A 21,265-nucleotide genomic window follows, 5' to 3' on the forward strand; every position below is an offset into this window, starting at 1 on the left:
ACGCCCCTCCGTGCACTTTTGCTGATTAAAAACGTTTTTCTACATCAATCATTTCCGATCGAATCAGTAGTGTTCTTTTGGAATTTAGATCTTTACTTTTCTCGACTTGACATGATTATGATCATACAAAAATCAAAATCACTTAGAGATCAAATCAGTTGTACTTCGTAACGACGGTTTATTCCTTGGTTAAGATCACTTGTGATGAAATCAGTAGTGGTTCTTAATATCAGCAGTGATCGGTGGTTTTCCCAGCCCTGTTAATAACTAATGATATTACATGTCAATATAAAATACTGTTTATATTGAAACAACGATATTTATTTCAAGTATCTCAGCATACCGAACATTTTTCAAATAGATCATGACGTACATCAGTAAGTGTATTTTGATTATTATCGCAAATCAATAACATTGTTCGAGTTGATTCAACTAATTGCAATGTCTAAAACTACTAAAACCGATTTGTTTTACAACTAACAGAATTCTGTTTCAATAACAGTTATTTCAGCTAAAATATTTGTTGCAATTGAAAGTTGTGTCCTGTCACTAATTGACTGCATTTTTTTTTTCAACCATTAGTTGTTTCAACCATCGTTTCTGCTAATCGAAAAACAAAAATGGCAGTTTAGTTAAAACAACAATTGTTTAGTTGTACCAAATTTTAACCAATAGAATTCATAAAATCAACTGATATTCTGGTTGAAATGGGATCGCGGGAGGTTCCGTGAACAGCTTTTATGAAAGTATGAAATTGTTTTTCTCGTGTCTCCATTTGACTTTAGCCGCTACGAATCATGTCATTATACAATTCATAGGATTAGGAGCGGGTAAAAATTTGATACGTGAGACAAAAGATACAGCCAGTTGTGAGTGTTGCTATAATTTCATGTTCGCTCTTCAGCGAAAAAAAAAATGATGCTATACAGTTTGTTACCAGAGCAGTTGAAAATTTATGAAAATGTTTCTGGTAAACATTTTGATTTCTTGTTTATTGAGCTCAAATTGTGATTTCTTTTGTTCATTTATTCATCAAACAAATGTAGATTACACACTGTATTACTAGTTCGTACACTTATAAAAATAATTGGTACATTTACATCGTTTTTGTGCACATATTTGGGTCAAGATATTCAGTATGAAGATCCATTACACTTCTTTATTTTTCAGTATATTTTAAAAGTGACTTTTTATGTATTTAAAAACCAATAGGATCCTATTTAGTTTTACATCGATCATGGGTTTCAACCGAATTTTTTATTCAACTAATGTCTTTTTCATATCACTATTGATTCACATGTCATGTAAATCTCAATATTTTTTATACGTATCTCAGGAAAGAAATAATGACGTTTCTTAAACTGTATGAGCATAAACTTGAATTACTGTGGACCATGATAATATGAAATAACTTTGTTATGTCGTTTTCGCTTGAGAAAGTGGAAAGAAACTGAGCCAGGGTAGTTTCATCAAACAAACACTTTTTACAAAAAATGAGTTGGTTTCGTACTTAGCAACGGGGGCGTAAGCACACCCAATATAAGAATCAGGCTCGAAACTGACTCGGTTTTCAGTTCAACAACGTTGAAACTAGGTTCGAAACCGGCTTCAAACAAGCAGTTAGAATGGAAACTGGGTTAGGTTTGGCATCAAACGAAAACGACATAACTTTTTCTTTCGTTTTGGAATTGTTGATATTAGCACTACACTGCGAATTTCCCTATCATGTAGCGGTACTAGTAAACAGGGTGCTTTACTATCCATCGTTTTATGTGTATGAAGCTTTAATACGAATCAATTATACAATAGTTGTCTTATAAAAAGATATATGATGAAGCTTAGTATATTTTTACATATTGCTAATATTGTTTGCTGAGATTGACGATTTGCAAATACATTTCGATATAATTTGCGTACCTTTCCTGGAGAGGACTCTGTATAAATGACGCCTCATCGATAGTACTTTTCTATAACCGAAATCGATCTTTGTATAAAAAAAGAAAAATCAACCAATGTTTTCCTCTTCTCTGTTTTTCTCTCTTTTCTCTTTCACGTCTCTTCTATGCGAACTCTTCCTCAACCGTCGAACTCACCAACTCGTAACTTAATTAACCACTTCGCGTAATTAAACACAAACGAAAACAAAACAAAAACACGCATCCGTGAACCTGTTTTGCGCACCATTACAATGCCGAATGAAATGCTCACAAGGGTGTGCTACTCTGCCCACAGACTCTGTCGCAAAACAGGAGAACTCGCCTGCGGAGGGCCTTCACCGAGGCTACAAACGAGACTGTCAATTACGCTAGAACGGTATTTGAACTTGTTTATCTTTATACAGCAACCGTATCTTTAAATACCACCTTTTCCTAAAACAATCTTCGCCGTATGAGCCCTACGTATAGCTATTTTCTTTCTATTATCTTACTTGCCTTCTTACTACCGAAATACTGTCCCTCTGCCTTGTTCAATAAGTTGTGTACTCAAATTATAATACTAGTAGTAGCGAATTTGAGTTGACATCTTATACATTTGCGTACTTTTAGCAAGTTAATGATCGAACGTAGCTCAATAGTAGTACAGTTCCGTAGTTGTGGTTGTTTCCCGAAATTTGACAAACAATAGCCACCATTCCCGCTTGTGCAAAGTTCATAAAAATATTTAGCATTAGTGTTATCGTTTGTCAGTGGTTGGTTGATCTTAGATACTTGTAGAATTATTCGCTTTTGCTTGTCAACCACGGTAGTGCAGTGACGGCAACATCCCAGCAAGCTTCGTTCGTTGGTCGTCCTTCGCTGCACCCTGTATGGAAAACGACAAACACTATGTTGCGTGTATTTGTATAGGCACCTTCCTTCCCGCTGTGGATACCACAAAATACATATAAGTGATTGCTTCCGCTAGCTGTCAGTATAGTCGAAGTTTGCTAGTTAGGTTTTCATTTCAACCCGATTGCCGTATTCAAGTCAGTAGTTGAGTTGTCTAATGGCGTTTTCGTTTTTAATTTGCACTACACCGGTGCAGTGCTACACTGAGGCATGAATAAACGAACAAAAATGACGAAAACATAAACAGTAACCATTGACTACAATAAACGATTCCATTGCACAGAGCTACACCAAACTTTTGATGAGTGCTACACCAGTGGTATCGGTGCAGAAAAAGTGTAGCACTGGTGTGGTGCAATTGGTAAAAACGAACGGTTTCAGTGCAGCTTTCGCTACACCAGTGTAGTGCAATTTAAAAACGAAAACGACATAACAAACGCTAAGCTAATGATCGTATTTGTCTAGACTAGAGTGGCTGTGAGTAGGGAGACGACAGTTGTTCGTTTGAAAAAAAAAACGAGCGAACGACCTGTCAAATACAATAAAAAGCTCATAGTCAACATTTCGGATTAAATTTGAATTGTTGCCAACATTACGTCACTCTACCTACAGAGGCACTCCAGTCTAGACAGTATTTGATCATTTATGAAATAGTTAGTTTAGTTGCACTGTCAACTAGCTTAGCCTGCAAAATTACACCCGCCTAGCGATTTACGACTATACTATTTTGGCCCATAAATACCGATATTAAATGACTATAATGTACGGCTTGAATACTTGACCAATCTGATGCAAACATATCCATAATAAATAAAACTGATAAAGGTAAGTGGACATCATATTATTCCATTTATTTATGAACAGATGACATGAAATCAATACACCCAAACCTCCATTTACGTAACTTATATATGTATATATGTATTAATATATGTACGCATGTGTGCAAATATTTGTATTTCTTAATACATATAAATATTGGTGAAGTAAAAGCGATCATTTATATGTATAAATATATACACTTATACGCAAACGAGCGAGTGTGTAAGCATACATACATACATATATAAGGTTCGTAAATGGAGGTTTGGGTGTATTCGATTGTTCAACCAATCAATGATGACAACTACTGTTGAATGAAAACATATGGCGTGTTTAGTATTTGTCAATATTTATCTTCAATTATGTGATATATAATTATATGTAAAACCTAAGGTACGAGTCGATTGTGCAGTTTTAATTTATTACTATTTCTAGCCAAATGCAAATAACAGTACAAACAAATCACATTTATGCTAATCAAAGGGTGTTGGTAACCGTACAAAAGTCTTCATTGTCTGATGGTGACTTCGCCTTGGCTCTCTTGGTCGATGATTTTCATGGTGACGCATTTGGTGTTGATTTGGCCGGTCTTCCACGTTTTTTATTAGTCGGAGTATCTGCTGTATGAGCAGCTAGATGTTTGACCAAAACTTTGGCTTGCTTTGTCTCGAAAGCAGTTTGCATATCCCTGACAATTTTTCACGATTTGTCGAAAAAAATGGGGTACCGGTAACCGAAATCGGTAGACTTTTCGAAAACGACAAACACAAATCTTTGGTTGCGAAAATTTTGATAGCATCCGGTATCAAATCACGAAATAGATCCATTTCACCTCATAAATATTCAAATAACACCAAATCTTGACGTTTCATGACATTCTAAGACATTTGGCTTCAACTTATTTCGGAAATTTCAAAGTTTTTTCAAGTTGAAGAGAGTCGAGTTTAAAAAAAAGACGACATTCGATTTGAACGTTTCATGCAATTCTAAAACATTTGGCATCGAACATTTTTTTCCATTTCGGAAATTTCATGTACAATACATATGTTCATGCAAAAAAATGATTTTTCCTGATTGAAAATTTTCAAACCGTACCCACCGGGCGGCACCTTTTTCCCATATCCGATTTTGCTCAAATTTTTCATAGGGACTTTTCTCTGACATGTTTAAACTACAGCACTATGCACAGCTTTATAAAATTAGAGATGACCCCAAAATATTGGCACCCTGAGGTTTATAGAACAATAGACTAGAGGTAGCTGTACCATGTGGATTTTTCGACCTGCAATCAACGAATTTCGATGCAATCAGTATCTATATTACATTCGGGCGTAAGAAAAAATATCACAGGTAACACTCGATGTATTGATTTCTATATATAAAAGAAGCAGCTGAGATGATTAGTAACACCCAGAGTTGCTCAATTGGTAGAACGATTTCAAAAGGAAGCGTGTTCGTATCTTGACTACGAAGTATTTTTATCACAGGTTTCAAAGATTTTAGATGTTTTCACTCTCCAATCATTTAATTAACTGTCTTTTGTGGCTAAAAATCTGTTTTTTTTGCGGATAAAAATCTAATCCGAGCTTATGGCGACTATACGTTGTATTCACTGCATATATACTATTATACTATAACTCATACAATTATTTGGTCCTCGATACAATGTTGATATAGCCCCACCACCATTTACATCAATTCTTTGCACAAAAATTTCTCAAGATGCTATTCTACTTATGAGTGTGAAGTACTAATGTAACTACAATAGGCTAATTAGTTTTGATTTACTAAAACCCTTGCAATTTTAAAAGAAAAATTAGCATTAGAACCTTAGTGAATTTTTTTAATTAAATTTATCTTATCACTTGAAATTACATAAAATTTGTATTGCAATTTACAACAAAAATAATCATATTCATAGGAAACGGGCTACTAAAAACTTGAATAACAGACCAAATGTTCCGATTCCATATTGCAAATCTAAAAATTTAAATTCTAGATCATCGAAGGTACTTCTTATGCAATCAATTTTGCATCCAAATCTTATCAACTAGCTGACAAGACTGGTTTGATTGACACTAATTCTTCTTTCAAAAGCAATTTTTTCGCTTTCGTACACCTTCACATCATCCCCCGGTGGATCAAATTTTACCAGCGACAGCATGTCAAAGTTTTTCCATTCCCATGCTTGGAAGATAAGTCTTTCGGTAAGTTTGCAGACCGGTGCAAGAAATTGATAGCAAAAAACTAGCTTTCCAATGTAACACAGAGAGGGAAATAAGTTTTAAGGTAACAAGGGACTCATTCGCGAATCGTTGCACATAGTCCAAGAAAATGTTAGATAGTTTTTGAGAGGGTGAATTTTCTCCAAGCCCTAATTTATGCTTTTAGGAAACGATCCACTGAACAATGCAGCAGACAACGACGAAGATTAATCCGTTAGGTGGCATTATCAGGGGATTGATTCATTTGCATATTCGGCAAGTAAAGAAAGCGGTAAACGACGGCGAATGAGACACCGGATTGGCGCTTCTATCAATAATGTGTCGTCTTGTTTCGATGCTGTTATGTTTGGATAAATAGTTGTGTATTGGGTTATTTCGCATCAAATCGTCTTTAAATACCGAGTAGTTGTTTATACCCAAAAAAATTTAGAGCATTTCTATGATCGTAGAATACGAATGTTTCGTTTAACAGATCATGAACCATGATTAATAATTAAAAACCATACGCACGCTAGATCAAAGCTTTTCAAAAAATGGATTGCATGTCAGTCTCAATTATTTACAATTTATAAGGATTATTTCTTCAAAACCATGATTATCAATGGACTATTCACTTCCTGAAAAAATGACAGCAGAATGATTTTGTCGAGTCTTTGAGCTTATTTTCCGTTTATGCGTTGCTCAAATGATCATTTGTTGTAGGTAGCGGGCGGTGTTGACTGTTTCGTCTGGTTTAAGAAAAGGCTCGTAGTACATGACAGTGACGCCATCTTTTGTTGTGACTGTGTATCATCTTCGTCCAATAATTGCCTTTTTCGAAACCTTGAAACTAGCGTTCACAATAAGCTAAATCACCATAAGTTTAAACAAGGATTCGATGACTTTCTAATGCCTTTTTGCTTTTGATTGAATAATGCAAACAAGTCATGATGGGACGGGTTAAGCGTGATGGGTTAGTCGTTGCTTTTTTTTTAATTTGATAAAATGATGGGATTTGTGTCTGGGAGAGAAGTGTCTAACAATTCATTCCCGCGGGTTTTTTCTTCTGAAAAAATAAATGCATATGAAATAAATAAATTAAATCTCGAACATTTCTTCGAATACCACTCATAATATTTTGGTCACGCTGTTTGGGTCAAATTGAAGGCGGTTGGATGGATTGATATCTGGAAACTTTCTCGTTGTATCGATATCACCGTAGCACTTCTCTACTATAGTTACAAATCAGACCAGAACTTTATAGGTTCATTATGATGTACGAAAAGATACGCTTTTTAGGTACTCCAGCTTATACATTAGGCTATCCATAGTCTTGTTTGTCACGAAAACCTGTATTTTCTGTTCGCAACTGCAAAAAGAAGCTAAGAACAAATTCAAAAATTGGCCCAAAACGCGACGCTTTCTTTGGAGGTATGATATAGATGACAGCAAACCATTGCACAGTGGCGTTTTTTTATTTGTGCTTCAAGGGTTAATTTGGGAGCATTCATGTTTTCAGAAGAATTTTTGTTTTAAATAGTCCGTTTCTTTTAATATAATCAAAGCTGTCATTAATCCACGTACAAGTCAGTTGAAAAAATATTTTACATACAATACTTGATAGAGTATTTATGTCTTTGTAAAAGTTGTAGATCATATTGAAATAAGAAAACATGCCGAAGACACGAACACTTTAAAATGCATTGGTGTAATATCTCGATGCATTGTTTATTGGAGACCCCCAATTCTAAAGACATAAATACTCTATCTCGTATTGTATGCAAAATAATTTTTTAACTGACTTGTATGTGTAGCGTTGCAGTGAAAAAAAAAATTTTTCAAACAAAATGCTGGTGACGTGATGTTAATAATTATGTCAAGCTCAGTCAAGCAATTACTTTTTTCTCTGAAACGACTGCCGTGATAAGAACATACATTTACTTCATTTGATTTCCACCGTGAAGTGATACCGATAATAAGGGTCACAATCACTTCACTTGATTTTCACCGTGTAGGTGGAGGTTTGGGTGTTATAATATAGAAGAAGGCGATATTGCGTTCGTTCTGATTATCAGCAATCCGTTTATTTAACTTCACAGTCAGTCTCCGAAGTCAAGTCAGAAAGGGTGTAGCCGGGTTTCCATATAAAAACTGCCCCCAAACAGAACAAAAATTGATATAGGCTGTTTGAAAGGGTATATATTGGAGATGATTTTCTCAAAATGCCATATTGGTGGAGTTAGGGTGGTTCTTCTGATTTTCATTTTATTTAAATTTTTCAAAAACCTCTTTAGCAAAAAAAAAATCAGGAATATTTTAGGAATTATGGGAAACTTTTCTGATTATTTTCAGAATTTTCAAAATCTATTTCATGTGAAAAAAAAGGTTCAAAATTTTCGAATTTTTTTTAATCGCACTTACAATTTTGGTACCGCTCTAGATTTTACATCAAAAATAAATCATTTATGAGTACATTACGCAGAATTTTTTTCAGATTTTCAAAAAATGTGGACGGGTATAATATCAGACTTTAAAAAAATAAATCATTCGGAAGAGCACGCGTCTCCATCAAATTGTCATCATCCGATGGAGACGCATGGTATTTAGTTCTAGAATCATATATCACATGTCCTTAGAATTAAATACCATGCGTTTCCATCTACAAGTTGAGCTCAGGGCTTGATTATTGACGTAGTTAATAATGATAAAAGAATTTTATTCTCTATGTTATTTACACACGCCCGAATGGAATGCATGAGTGAACATGTGTGCCAGCGGACGGTTGTAATTCGTTTCTAACTTCAACATCTTGCGGGATAGTCTGGAGGTTTCGAGGTTAGCTATTAGCAGTCCTAAGAAATATTATACAACAGATAGAAATCATGTCGAAGCGCCTGCAGCAAGTCCCTAAGACCCAAAAAGAATGTATTAATTCGCATCATCGATTTTCTATACGAAAACATGTTCTGTTAAACATAATATTTTCATTTTTTTGCTATTTCCTGAAGAGGATTTCTTTATTAAACAGCTTCGGAAAATCGTATTATTTCATTGCTTTAATCGAAATATTTATTTACTAAGAATGATTGCGAAACTAAGCTTTGTGTAAAAATTTAATTTCAAACGCTTTCGCAAATATAGTTCATCGAATTTACTTGCACTTAGTTGTCTTTTTCTGGTGTTTCGTGGAGTACTTTTCTCACGTATCAGCTCAAGCCCGTTTATTATGTATCTAAAAGTCGTCTCCATACAGCTCGGACTATGACCACTCTTTGCCTCCATTTGATCGATTCACCTTGCTCGCTATGCTTCACTTTTTCTTGAGCCTTCCGAATCACAATCAAGAACCATTTTCAAATGTTTACCGTCTGTTACCCTGATGACATGCCCTGCCGATCGTAGCTGTCCAATCTCAGCTGTACGTATGATAGGTGGATCTTCAAGCAGCTGTTGGAAACCTTGGTTTATATGCCGTTGATTAATCCCTTATGATGACGTATTACTTTTCTTGTATCCTTATCCGCGGTCATAAACGAATGAATACACGAATTCATGAACCTCCACGATATCGTCGCCACGCACCATTATTCAAGTGGAAAGATGTTATATTGCATAGCCTTTCCCTCTCATACATTTTATTTCGACGGATTTACTGTCAGTCCGATCTCAGTTTGATTAATCCGTCTGGATGAGCTTAAGCTTAAGCTTAATTTTTTTTTCACATGAAATACATTTTGAAAAATTCTGAAAATAATCAGAAAAATTTCCCATAATTCCTAAAACATTTTGATTTTTTTCATTTTTTTTGCTGAAGAGGTTATTGAAAAATTTAAATAAAATGAAAATCAGAAGAACCACCCTAACTCCACCAATATGGCAGTTGAAGGGTTAAAATTTTGGGACAATCATCTCCAATACAAACCCTTTCAAACCGCGTATATCAATTTTTTTTCTGTTTGGGGGCAGTTTTATATGAAAACCCGGCTACACCCTTTGGTCAAAACGGGTATGATAGATAATTTTAAGGTTATTCTAAGTGTGATAAATCGATTCTATGACAATTTTTGCATAAGAAATACCCGCTTTGAAAATATTTACCTGGATTTCTATCAATTGTATTGAGTAAAGTCGCATTTTTTTGCATACTATGTGCTATGGCTTGATAGCACTTTTGTCCGAGAGACTGCCAATAATCCAATGGATGGAAATGGATAAAATTTAATGGGGGCCAATCTGATGTTCTACCGTAACATTTACTGACATCAAATAATAATATAAAAATGTGGAAATATGAGTGAATTTCATAACTAATTTGTGGAACACTTGCACTATTTTTTAAGTATTACATTCCTGTAGTGGATTTTGACCTTCTGTTTCAACAGACTTCGCAGCCGATTCAGTGTGTATAGAACCATTGTATGGCTGGTGCTAGGATTCTACCGACACTACGAATCCTTCCAGGTCGGGGCTCGAACTTACGACAACTGGTTTGTGAGACCAGTGCCTTATGCATTAAACCGCCAACCCGGGATTTTTCAAGCAACGGAGTTGATTTACTTATAAATTTAATTTATAAATTATAGAAATTCTGGCAAAAACTGCATTAATTTCAAGACGATTAGTTATAATTCCTTTTTTTTCGGATATTAACGATACAAATAAAAATGCATAAACTTTTTACATTGAGAGAAAGCCTCAAAATCGGTAAACAAATATAATATTCTTAGTTTTATATAATCATCATTCGAAATGAGCATGATACACACATATATTCAAGGAAAATGTTGTCAACATCCATTATAGAATCACAGAATTATCATAAAAAGCCGGGTGAGTAATTTCAGAGACTTAACCGGATAACGTAATAATTTGAATAATTCAGTTTCTTTGACGTTAAGGAATTCTGGATCAGATATTCTGGAACCGTGTTTTGGAGCCGCTAGAACTGAATTCTGAAACGCTATTTTGATGTTAGATTGTGGAACTGAGTTCTGAACCTGAACTCGAGAGCCGAATCCTGAAACTGAATGCTGGGTCAGGATTGTTAGACTAATCACTGAACCTTTGTTCTGGGGCTGAGTTTTGGAACTGAATTCCAGGATTCAGGATCAGAATTCTGAATTCTAGTTACAGAAGGTCGGTCCATAATAAGTTTTCATTTTCGGATCCAGAATTCAACTCTGAAACTTAGTTTCAGAATCCAGATTCGGAATTTAGTTACAAAATATTCTGAATCTAGTTGTTGAATTCAGTTACACTTCTAGAATTGTGGAACTAAATTTTAGAATCAAATTCTAGAACTGAATTTTTAACCTTAATTCTGGAATGCATTTTAGAACTGAATTCTGGAAATACAACAGAGTTTTAGATCTTTGGCAACTTAAATTCTGAAACTGAATTCCAACCTTAATTTCAGTTTTTGAATATTGTTTTTAAATTCATAATTTATTCCTGAAATTTAGTTTCAGAGTCCAGGTCTAGAATAATGGCTTTGATCTCAGTTCCTGAATTTGGTTCCAAAATCCAGGCATAGAATCAAGTTTTCAAACTCGGTTGAAGTTCTAGAGTTCTGAAAGTCTAGGGAACTGAATTTTAAATATGAAGGAAATGAAAAAAATCGGTTCATAGAAACTAGATTCCAGAACTGAACCCAATAATTGGATGAAGTACCTGAAAGTCTGAACTGAACGAGTCAACTATGCAGGCTAGAATGAATGAAACATCCAATTTTTATCTTCTTTAATTATCAAACATTTCAGAAAACTTAAATTGTGTTATTTGTAGTTATACTACTAAATTCTTTCACAAATTGCAGATCATATCTACGATGACGTGGAGAAAAAATATGTTGATACATTAAATAAAACGTGATTAATCCACCTAGCAGTGAGATGATACCTTTTTTTATCAATACGCATGTGTTTTTGCATGGATATTCTTAGGTGTTTTAGTTCTCATGACATTATTTTAATTATCGTCGTTTTAAACGGCAAATTGAGATTTTAATCACTCATTACCCTGTAATGCCGAAACTGCAAAACATATCGAATTTCAATCTTAGCGTGTGACAATCGATTGAACATTCCATGAGATGTCGAAGTAAGATCCACTTTAGAGTTTTTCGTCATTATTTATGGTACTTCCAGAGCCGGTATTCAGGAATTAGCACAGTCCAAAATGATTCGAACGGCCATAAATTATTACGCCAAACAATTTACATGAAATTTATAAACTCATCATCTGTAATTCCAGAATCGGATAAAATTCACCGATTTTGTATGGGACCTTAAGTCCTGTAATATTTGTATTTGAAGTTCGATTTGGTCTTTTTTGAGAAAATGATTGAGCTTTGAGAATCGATTCGATTCTGGAACCGGAATTCTAAAATCGGTGTAGCCGAAATCAGTTAAATTCACCTGAGGAGTGTGTAGACATCTTTGAGAAATTGTAGTGCGAATTAAAATTTGGGGGTACATTCCGAATCCAAAAACGAATACCGCTCAAACTGAAATAAATTTATTTGGTAATCGACTATCCAAACCTGCATTTTCTAAGCCAGAAGTCGGATCTGACTAAAAAGTAAGAGGTTTTATAGGATTTTAAGACCTCTCATTTGAATCATAGATGATTCTTAGATTTCATTTGAATCTTAGATCGGTTCAGCCATCTACGAGAAAAAATTAATTGCATTATTTTAATTTCGTTTCACATATCATCCTGTGGTTCCGCAATCAGAAGTCGGATCCAAACGTAATTCAGGAACCTTGTTTGGGAGTGTACAACTTTTCATATGAATCTGAGTTTGTAGAAAACGGTTTAACCATCTCCGAGAAAATTGAGTGAAATTTTTTGTCACACACGCATTTGCTGATCTCGACGAACTGAGTCGTATGGTATATGGAAGTCATGTTCTTCCAACATTTATTGCTGTAAATAGTTTAAATGAATATAATTATGGAATTACTTCCAACTCGATAATGCTGGTATCACCTGGTTTACATATGCCATATTCGAAAGATTATGTTGCTAAAAATGAACCGTGCTAAAAACGGTCCGAAGCAAAATGTCACGAAAAAGGATGCTGTACACAGTCTTTTTGGTACTTAGAAACAATTGTATGAAACAGTATAAAAAATCGTGTTTCATGTTGCTCCCAAGCATTGCATTTTCATACAGCGCTCAAAATTCCTTCTACTGGAATAAGGCTTACACAAAAATATCGATATCTCCGTTAAAAATGGACGGATTTTAACAATCTATGGCTTGTTGGATAGGTATTACCGAGCGAAATCTAAGTCTGGAAACATATTCTGTTTTCAAGGTCAAATGTGACAGATACTGTCAAAAAACTGAAAATTTTGACATAAAACTTCGTATAACTCAAAAAGTAAACATCCGATCTCAAAACCATTCAATAGCGTTCTGGGTGACGGGGAGACCTTTCATTTGCGACTAGTTTGATCAAAATCGGTCCAGCCATCTCTGAGATCTCGACCTCTTAGTTGACAACACACATACAGACACACACACATACACACACACAGCCATTTGCTCAGTTCGTCGAGCTGAATCGATTGGTATATGACATTCGGCCCTTCGGGCCTCGGAAAATTTTTCGAAAGTTTGAGCGAATTCTATACCTATTTTTTATATATATAAAAACCTGTCTTAATCCACCTAGTGGTGTAATGATGCCTTTCTCATGTACATATAATATTGTGGTATTCTATTCAAAAATTTTCTCTTCGATTTTTGAAAGAAACCAAGTGATTGTTTATGCATAACATACAGAATAAAACAGTGCTTTGATTGCGTAAGCCATCCTTAAGAGAACGAAATGGGTTCACTATTATATGCACTTCCGGCACCGGAACCCGAGAACCGGTATAGACAAAGTCGGTTCGTACGGCAACCAACTAACATGACAAACAAACTCTTCTAGTACGCACTCTATAACTCCGGATTCGGAAGTCGGATCCGGATGAAATTCAGGAATTCCGTATGGGACCAGAAGACCTTTCATTTGAATCTAAGTTTGTGAAAATCGGTCAAACCATCGCTGAGAAAAGTGAGTGAGAACCATTTTGGTATATATGACCACTATTTCCGGTACTTCCGGAACCGGATACCGGGAGCCAGGATAGCCGGAATCGGTTTGTTTAGTTGCCTACTGATAATGACTATCGATTTGTGTAGTTTTGAGACCAGTTTAGAAAAATTTTCACGTTTTTTGCTTCGCCGGTTTAAGTGACGGTGTACAATATTGAACACACTTTACCCTATAATTTCGGAACCGGAAGTCGGATCCGGATGAAATTCAGAAATTCCGTATGGGACCGGGAGACCTTTCATTTGAATCTAAGTTTGTGAAAATCGGTCAAACCATCGCTGAGAAAAGTGAGTGAGATCCATTTTGGTATATATGACCACTATTTCCGGTACTTCCGGAACCGGATACCAGGAACCAGGATAGCCGGAATCGGTTTGATTAGTTGCCTACTGATAATGACTATCGATTTGTGTAGTTTTGAGACCAGTTTAGAAAAATTTTCACGTTTTTTGCTTCGCCGGTTAAAGTGACGGTGTACAATATTGAACACACTTTACCCTATAATTTCGGAACCGGAAGTCGAATCCGGATGAAATTCAGGAATTCCGTATGGGACCGGGAGACCTTTCATTTGAATCTAAGTTTGTGAAAATCGGTCAAACCATCGCTGAGAAAAGTGAGTGAGAACCATTTTGGTATATATGACCACTATTTCCGGTACTTTCGGAACCGGATACCGGGAACCAGGATAGCCGGAATCGGTTTGTTTAGTTGCCTACTGATAATGACTATCGATTTGTGTAGTTTTGAGACCAGTTTAGAAAAATTTTCACGTTTTTTGCTTCGCCGGTTAAAGTGACGGTGTACAATATTGAACACACTTTACCCTATAATTTCGGAACCGGAAGTCGAATCCGGATGAAATTCAGGAATTCCGTATGGGACCGGGAGACCTTTCATTTGAATCTAAGTTTGTGAAAATCGGTCAAACCATCGCTGAGAAAAGTGAGTGAGAACCATTTTGGTATATATGACCACTATTTCCGGTACTTTCGGAACCGGATACCGGGAACCAGGATAGCCGGAATCGGTTTGTTTAGTTGCCTACTGATAATGACTATCGATTTGTGTAGTTTTGAGACCAGTTTAGAAAAATTTTCACGTTTTTTGTTTCGCCGGTTAAAGTGACGGTGTACAATATTGAACACACTTTACCCTATAATTTCGGAACCGGAAGTCGGATCCGGATGAAATTCAGAAATTCCGTATGGGACCGGGAGACCTTTCATTTGAATCTAAGTTTGTGAAAATCGGTCAAACCATCGCTGAGAAAAGTGAGTAAGATCCATTTTGGTATATATGACCACTATTTCTGGTACTTCCGGAACCGGATACCAGGAACCAGGATAGCCGGAATCGGTTTGATTAGTTGCCTACTGATAATGACTATCGATTTGTGTAGTTTTGAGACCAGTTTAGAAAATTTTTTACGTTTTTTGCTTCGCCGGTTTAAGTGACGGTGTACAATATTGAACACACTTTACCCTATAATTCCGGAACCGGAAGTCGGATTCGGATGAAATTCAGGAATTTCGTATGGGACCACGAGACCTTTCATTTGAATCTAAGTTTGTGGAAATCGGTCAAACCATCCCTGAGAAAAGTGAGTGAGAACCATTTTGGTATATATGACCACTATTTCCGGTACTTCCGGAACCGGATACCAGGAACCAGGATAGCCGGAATCGGTTTGATTAGTTGCCTACTGATAATGACTATCGATTTGTGTAGTTTTGAGACCAGTTTAGAAAAATTTTCACGTTTTTTGCTTCGCCGGTTTAAGTGACGGTGTACAATATTGAACACACTTTACCCTATAATTTCGGAACCGGAAGTCGGATCCGGATGAAATTCAGAAATTCCGTATGGGACCGGGAGACCTTTCATTTGAATCTAAGTTTGTGAAAATCGGTCAAACCATCGCTGAGAAAAGTGAGTGAGAACCATTTTGGTATATATGACCACTATTTCCGGTACTTCCGGAACCGGATACCGGGAACCAGGATAGCCGGAATCGGTTTGTTTAGTTGCCTACTGATAATGACTATCGATTTGTGTAGTTTTGAGACCAGTTTAGAAAAATTTTCACGTTTTTTGCTTCGCCGGTTAAAGTGACGGTGTACAATATTGAACACACTTTACCCTATAATTTCGGAACCGGAAGTCGAATCCGGATGAAATTCAGGAATTCCGTATGGGACCGGGAGACCTTTCATTTGAATCTAAGTTTGTGAAAATCGGTCAAACCATCGCTGAGAAAAGTGAGTGAGAACCATTTTGGTATATATGACCACTATTTCCGGTACTTCCGGAACCGGATACCAGGAACCAGGATAGCCGGAATCGGTTTGATTAGTTGCCTACTGATCATGACTATCGATTTGTGTAGTTTTGAGACCAGTTTAGAAAAATTTTCACGTTTTTTGCTTCGCCGGTTAAAGTGACGGTGTACAATATTGAACACACTTTACCCTATAATTTCGGAACCGGAAGTCGGATCCGGATGAAATTCAGAAATTCCGTATGGGACCGGGAGACCTTTCATTTGAATCTAAGTTTGTGAAAATCGGTCAAACCATCGCTGAGAAAAGTGAGTAAGATCCATTTTGGTATATATGACCACTATTTCCGGTACTTCCGGAACCGGATACCGGGAACCAGGATAGCCGGAATCGGTTTGTTTAGTTGCCTACTGATAATGACTATCGATTTGTGTAGTTTTGAGACCAGTTTAGAAAAATTTTCACGTTTTTTGCTTCGCCGGTTAAAGTGACGGTGTACAATATTGAACACACTTTACCCTATAATTTCGGAACCGGAAGTCGAATCCGGATGAAATTCAGGAATTCCGTATGGGACCGGGAGACCTTTCATTTGAATCTAAGTTTGTGAAAATCGGTCAAACCATCGCTGAGAAAAGTGAGTGAGAACCATTTTGGTATATATGACCACTATTTCCGGTACTTCCGGAACCGGATACCAGGAACCAGGATAGCCGGAATCGGTTTGATTAGTTGCCTACTGATAATGACTATCGATTTGTGTAGTTTTGAGACCAGTTTAGAAAAATTTTCACGTTTTTTGCTTCGCCGGTTAAAGTGACGGTGTACAATATTGAACACACTTTACCCTATAATTTCGGAACCGGAAGTCGGATCCGAATGAAATTCAGAAATTCCGTATGGGACCGGGAGACCTTTCATTTGAATCTAAATTTGTGAAAATCGGTCAAACCATCGCTGAGAAAAGTGAGTGAGAACCATTTTGGTATATATGACCACTATTTCCGGTACTTCCGGAACCGGATACCGGGAACCAGGATAGCCGGAATCGGTTTGTTTAGTTGCCTACTGATAATGACTATCGATTTGTGTAGTTTTGAGACCAGTTTAGAAAAATTTTCACGTTTTTTGCTTCGCCGGTTAAAGTGACGGTGTACAATATTGAACACACTTTACCCTATAATTTCGGAACCGGAAGTCGAATCCGGATGAAATTCAGGAATTCCGTATGGGACCGGGAGACCTTTCATTTGAATCTAAGTTTGTGAAAATCGGTCAAACCATCGCTGAGAAAAGTGAGTGAGAACCATTTTGGTATATATGACCACTATTTCCGGTACTTCCGGAACCGGATACCAGGAACCAGGATAGCCGGAATCGGTTTGATTAGTTGCCTACTGATAATGACTATCGATTTGTGTAGTTTTGAGACCAGTTTAGAAAAATTTTCACGTTTTTTGCTTCGCCGGTTAAAGTGACGGTGTACAATATTGAACACACTTTACCCTATAATTTCGGAACCGGAAGTCGAATCCGGATGAAATTCAGGAATTCCGTATGGGACCGGGAGACCTTTCATTTGAATCTAAGTTTGTGAAAATCGGTCAAACCATCGCTGAGAAAAGTGAGTGAGAACCATTTTGGTATATATGACCACTATTTCCGGTACTTCCGGAACCGGATACCAGGAACCAGGATAGCCGGAATCGGTTTGATTAGTTGCCTACTGATAATGACTATCGATTTGTGTAGTTTTGAGACCAGTTTAGAAAATTTTTTACGTTTTTTGCTTCGCCGGTTTAAGTGACGGTGTACAATATTGAACACACTTTACCCTATAATTCCGGAACCGGAAGTCGGATTCGGATGAAATTCAGGAATTTCGTATGGGACCACGAGACCTTTCATTTGAATCTAAGTTTGTGGAAATCGGTCAAACCATCGCTGAGAAAAGTGAGTGAGATCCATTTTGGTATATATGACCACTATTTCCGGTACTTCCGGAACCGGATACCGGGAACCAGGATAGCCGGAATCGGTTTGTTTAGTTGCCTAATGATAATAACTATCGATTTGTGTAGTTTTGAGACCAGTTTAGAAAAATTTTCACGTTTTTTGCTTCGCCGGTTAAAGTGACGGTGTACAATATTGAACACACTTTACCCTATAATTTCGGAACCGGAAGTCGGATCCGGATGAAATTCAGAAATTCCGTATGGGACCGGGAGACCTTTCATTTGAATCTAAGTTTGTGAAAATCGGTCAAACCATCGCTGAGAAAAGTGAGTGAGAACCATTTTGGTATATATGACCACTATTTCCGGTACTTCCGGAACCGGATACCAGGAACCAGGATAGCCGGAATCGGTTTGATTAGTTGCCTACTGATAATGACTATCGATTTGTGTAGTTTTGAGACCAGTTTAGAAAAATTTTCACGTTTTTTGCTTCGCCGGTTAAAGTGACGGTGTACAATATTGAACACACTTTACCCTATAATTTCGGAACCGGAAGTCGGATCCGAATGAAATTCAGAAATTCCGTATGGGACCGGGAGACCTTTCATTTGAATCTAAGTTTGTGAAAATCGGTCAAACCATCGCTGAGAAAAGTGAGTGAGATCCATTTTGGTATATATGACCACTATTTCCGGTACTTCCGGAACCGGATACCGGGAACCAGGATAGCCGGAATCGGTTTGTTTAGTTGCCTACTGATAATGACTATCGATTTGTGTAGTTTTGAGACCAGTTTAGAAAAATTTTCACGTTTTTTGCTTCGCCGGTTAAAGTGACGGTGTACAATATTGAACACACTTTACCCTATAATTTCGGAACCGGAAGTCGAATCCGGATGAAATTCAGGAATTCCGTATGGGACCGGGAGACCTTTCATTTGAATCTAAGTTTGTGAAAATCGGTCAAACCATCGCTGAGAAAAGTGAGTGAGAACCATTTTGGTATATATGACCACTATTTCCGGTACTTCCGGAACCGGATACCAGGAACCAGGATAGCCGGAATCGGTTTGATTAGTTGCCTACTGATAATGACTATCGATTTGTGTAGTTTTGAGACCAGTTTAGAAAAATTTTCACGTTTTTTGCTTCGCCGGTTTAAGTGACGGTGTACAATATTGAACACACTTTACCCTATAATTTCGGAACCGGAAGTCGGATCCGGATGAAATTCAGAAATTCCGTATGGGACCGGGAGACCTTTCATTTGAATCTAAGTTTGTGAAAATCGGTCAAACCATCGCTGAGAAAAGTGAGTGAGAACCATTTTGGTATATATGACCACTATTTCCGGTACTTCCGGAACCGGATACCGGGAACCAGGATAGCCGGAATCGGTTTGTTTAGTTGCCTACTGATAATGACTATCGATTTGTGTAGTTTTGAGACCAGTTTAGAAAAATTTTCACGTTTTTTGCTTCGCCGGTTAAAGTGACGGTGTACAATATTGAACACACTTTACCCTATAATTTCGGAACCGGAAGTCGAATCCGGATGAAATTCAGGAATTCCGCATGGGACCGGGAGACCTTTCATTTGAATCTAAGTTTGTGAAAATCGGTCAAACCATCGCTGAGAAAAGTGAGTGAGAACCATTTTGGTATATATGACCACTATTTCCGGTACTTCCGGAACCGGATACCAGGAACCAGGATAGCCGGAATCGGTTTGATTAGTTGCCTACTGATAATGACTATCGATTTGTGTAGTTTTGAGACCAGTTTAGAAAATTTTTTACGTTTTTTGCTTCGCCGGTTTAAGTGACGGTGTACAATATTGAACACACTTTACCCTATAATTCCGGAACCGGAAGTCGGATTCGGATGAAATTCAGGAATTTCGTATGGGACCACGAGACCTTTCATTTGAATCTAAGTTTGTGGAAATCGGTCAAACCATCGCTGAGAAAAGTGAGTGAGATCCATTTTGGTATATATGACCACTATTTCCGGTACTTCCGGAACCGGATACCGGGAACCAGGATAGCCGGAATCGGTTTGTTTAGTTGCCTAATGATAATAACTATCGATTTGTGTAGTTTTGAGACCAGTTTAGAAAAATTTTCACGTTTTTTGCTTCGCCGGTTTAAGTGATGGTGTACAATATTGAACACACTTTACCCTATAATTCCGGAACCGGAAGTCGGATCCGGATGAAATTCAGGAATTCCGTATGGGACCACGAGACCTTTCATTTGAATCTAAGTTTGTGGAAATCGGTCAAACCATCCCTGAGAAAAGTGAGTGAGAACCATTTTGGTATATATGACCACTATTTCCGGTACTTCCGGAACCGGATACCGGGAACCAGGATAGCCGGAATCGGTTTGTTTAGTTGCCTACTGATAATGACTATCGATTCGTGTAGTTTTGAGACCAGTTTAGAAAAATTTTCACGTTTTTTGCTTCGCCGGTTTAAGTGACGGTGTACAATATTGAACACACTTTACCCTATAATTTCGGAACCGGAAGTCGGATCCGGATGAAATTCAGGAATTCCGTATGGGACCGGGAGACCTTTCATTTGAATCTAAGTTTGTGAAAATCGGTCAAACCATCGCTGAGAAAAGTGAGTGAGATCCATTTTGGTATATATGACCACTATTTCTGGTACTTCCGGAACCGGATACCAGGAACCAGGATAGCCGGAATCGGTTTGATTAGTTGCCTACTGATAATGACTATCGATTTGTGTAGTTTTGAGACCAGTTTAGAAATTTTTTTACGTTTTTTGCTTCGCCGGTTTAAGTGACGGTGTACAATATTGAACACACTTTACCCTATAATTCCGGAACCGGAAGTCGGATCCGGATGAAGTTCAGGAATTTCGTATGGGACCACGAGACCTTTCATTTGAATCTAAGTTTGTGGAAATCGGTCAAACCATCGCTGAGAAAAGTGAGTGAGATCCATTTTGGTATATATGACCACTATTTCCGGTACTTCCGGAACCGGATACCGGGAACCAGGATAGCCGGAATCGGTTTGTTTAGTTGCCTAATG

The 21,265-nt window shown here is 37.2% G+C and overlaps 1 protein-coding gene across 9 annotated transcripts in view; it reads left to right on the plus strand.

Moving 5' to 3' along the window:
- The window catches only part of LOC131434942 (small conductance calcium-activated potassium channel protein), an 880,455-nt gene that overhangs the window by 322,152 nt on the left and 537,038 nt on the right, over nt 1–21,265 (plus strand). For 7 of the 9 annotated variants that reach the window (XM_058602251.1, XM_058602255.1, XM_058602250.1 and 4 more), the window contains one exon: nt 2,233–2,313. The exons of 1 other annotated variant lie outside the window; for it this stretch is intronic. In XM_058602251.1, coding sequence (XP_058458234.1) covers nt 2,233–2,313 — 81 coding nt within the window. Of the gene's footprint in view, nt 1–2,211; nt 2,314–21,265 lie in introns of all 9 variants that reach the window. One more of the 9 variants, XM_058602256.1, reaches the window with a different exon arrangement.

The sequence above is a fragment of the Malaya genurostris genome, chromosome 3 (assembly GCF_030247185.1).
Source record: "Malaya genurostris strain Urasoe2022 chromosome 3, Malgen_1.1, whole genome shotgun sequence".
Classification (NCBI taxonomy): Eukaryota; Metazoa; Arthropoda; class Insecta; order Diptera; family Culicidae; genus Malaya; species Malaya genurostris.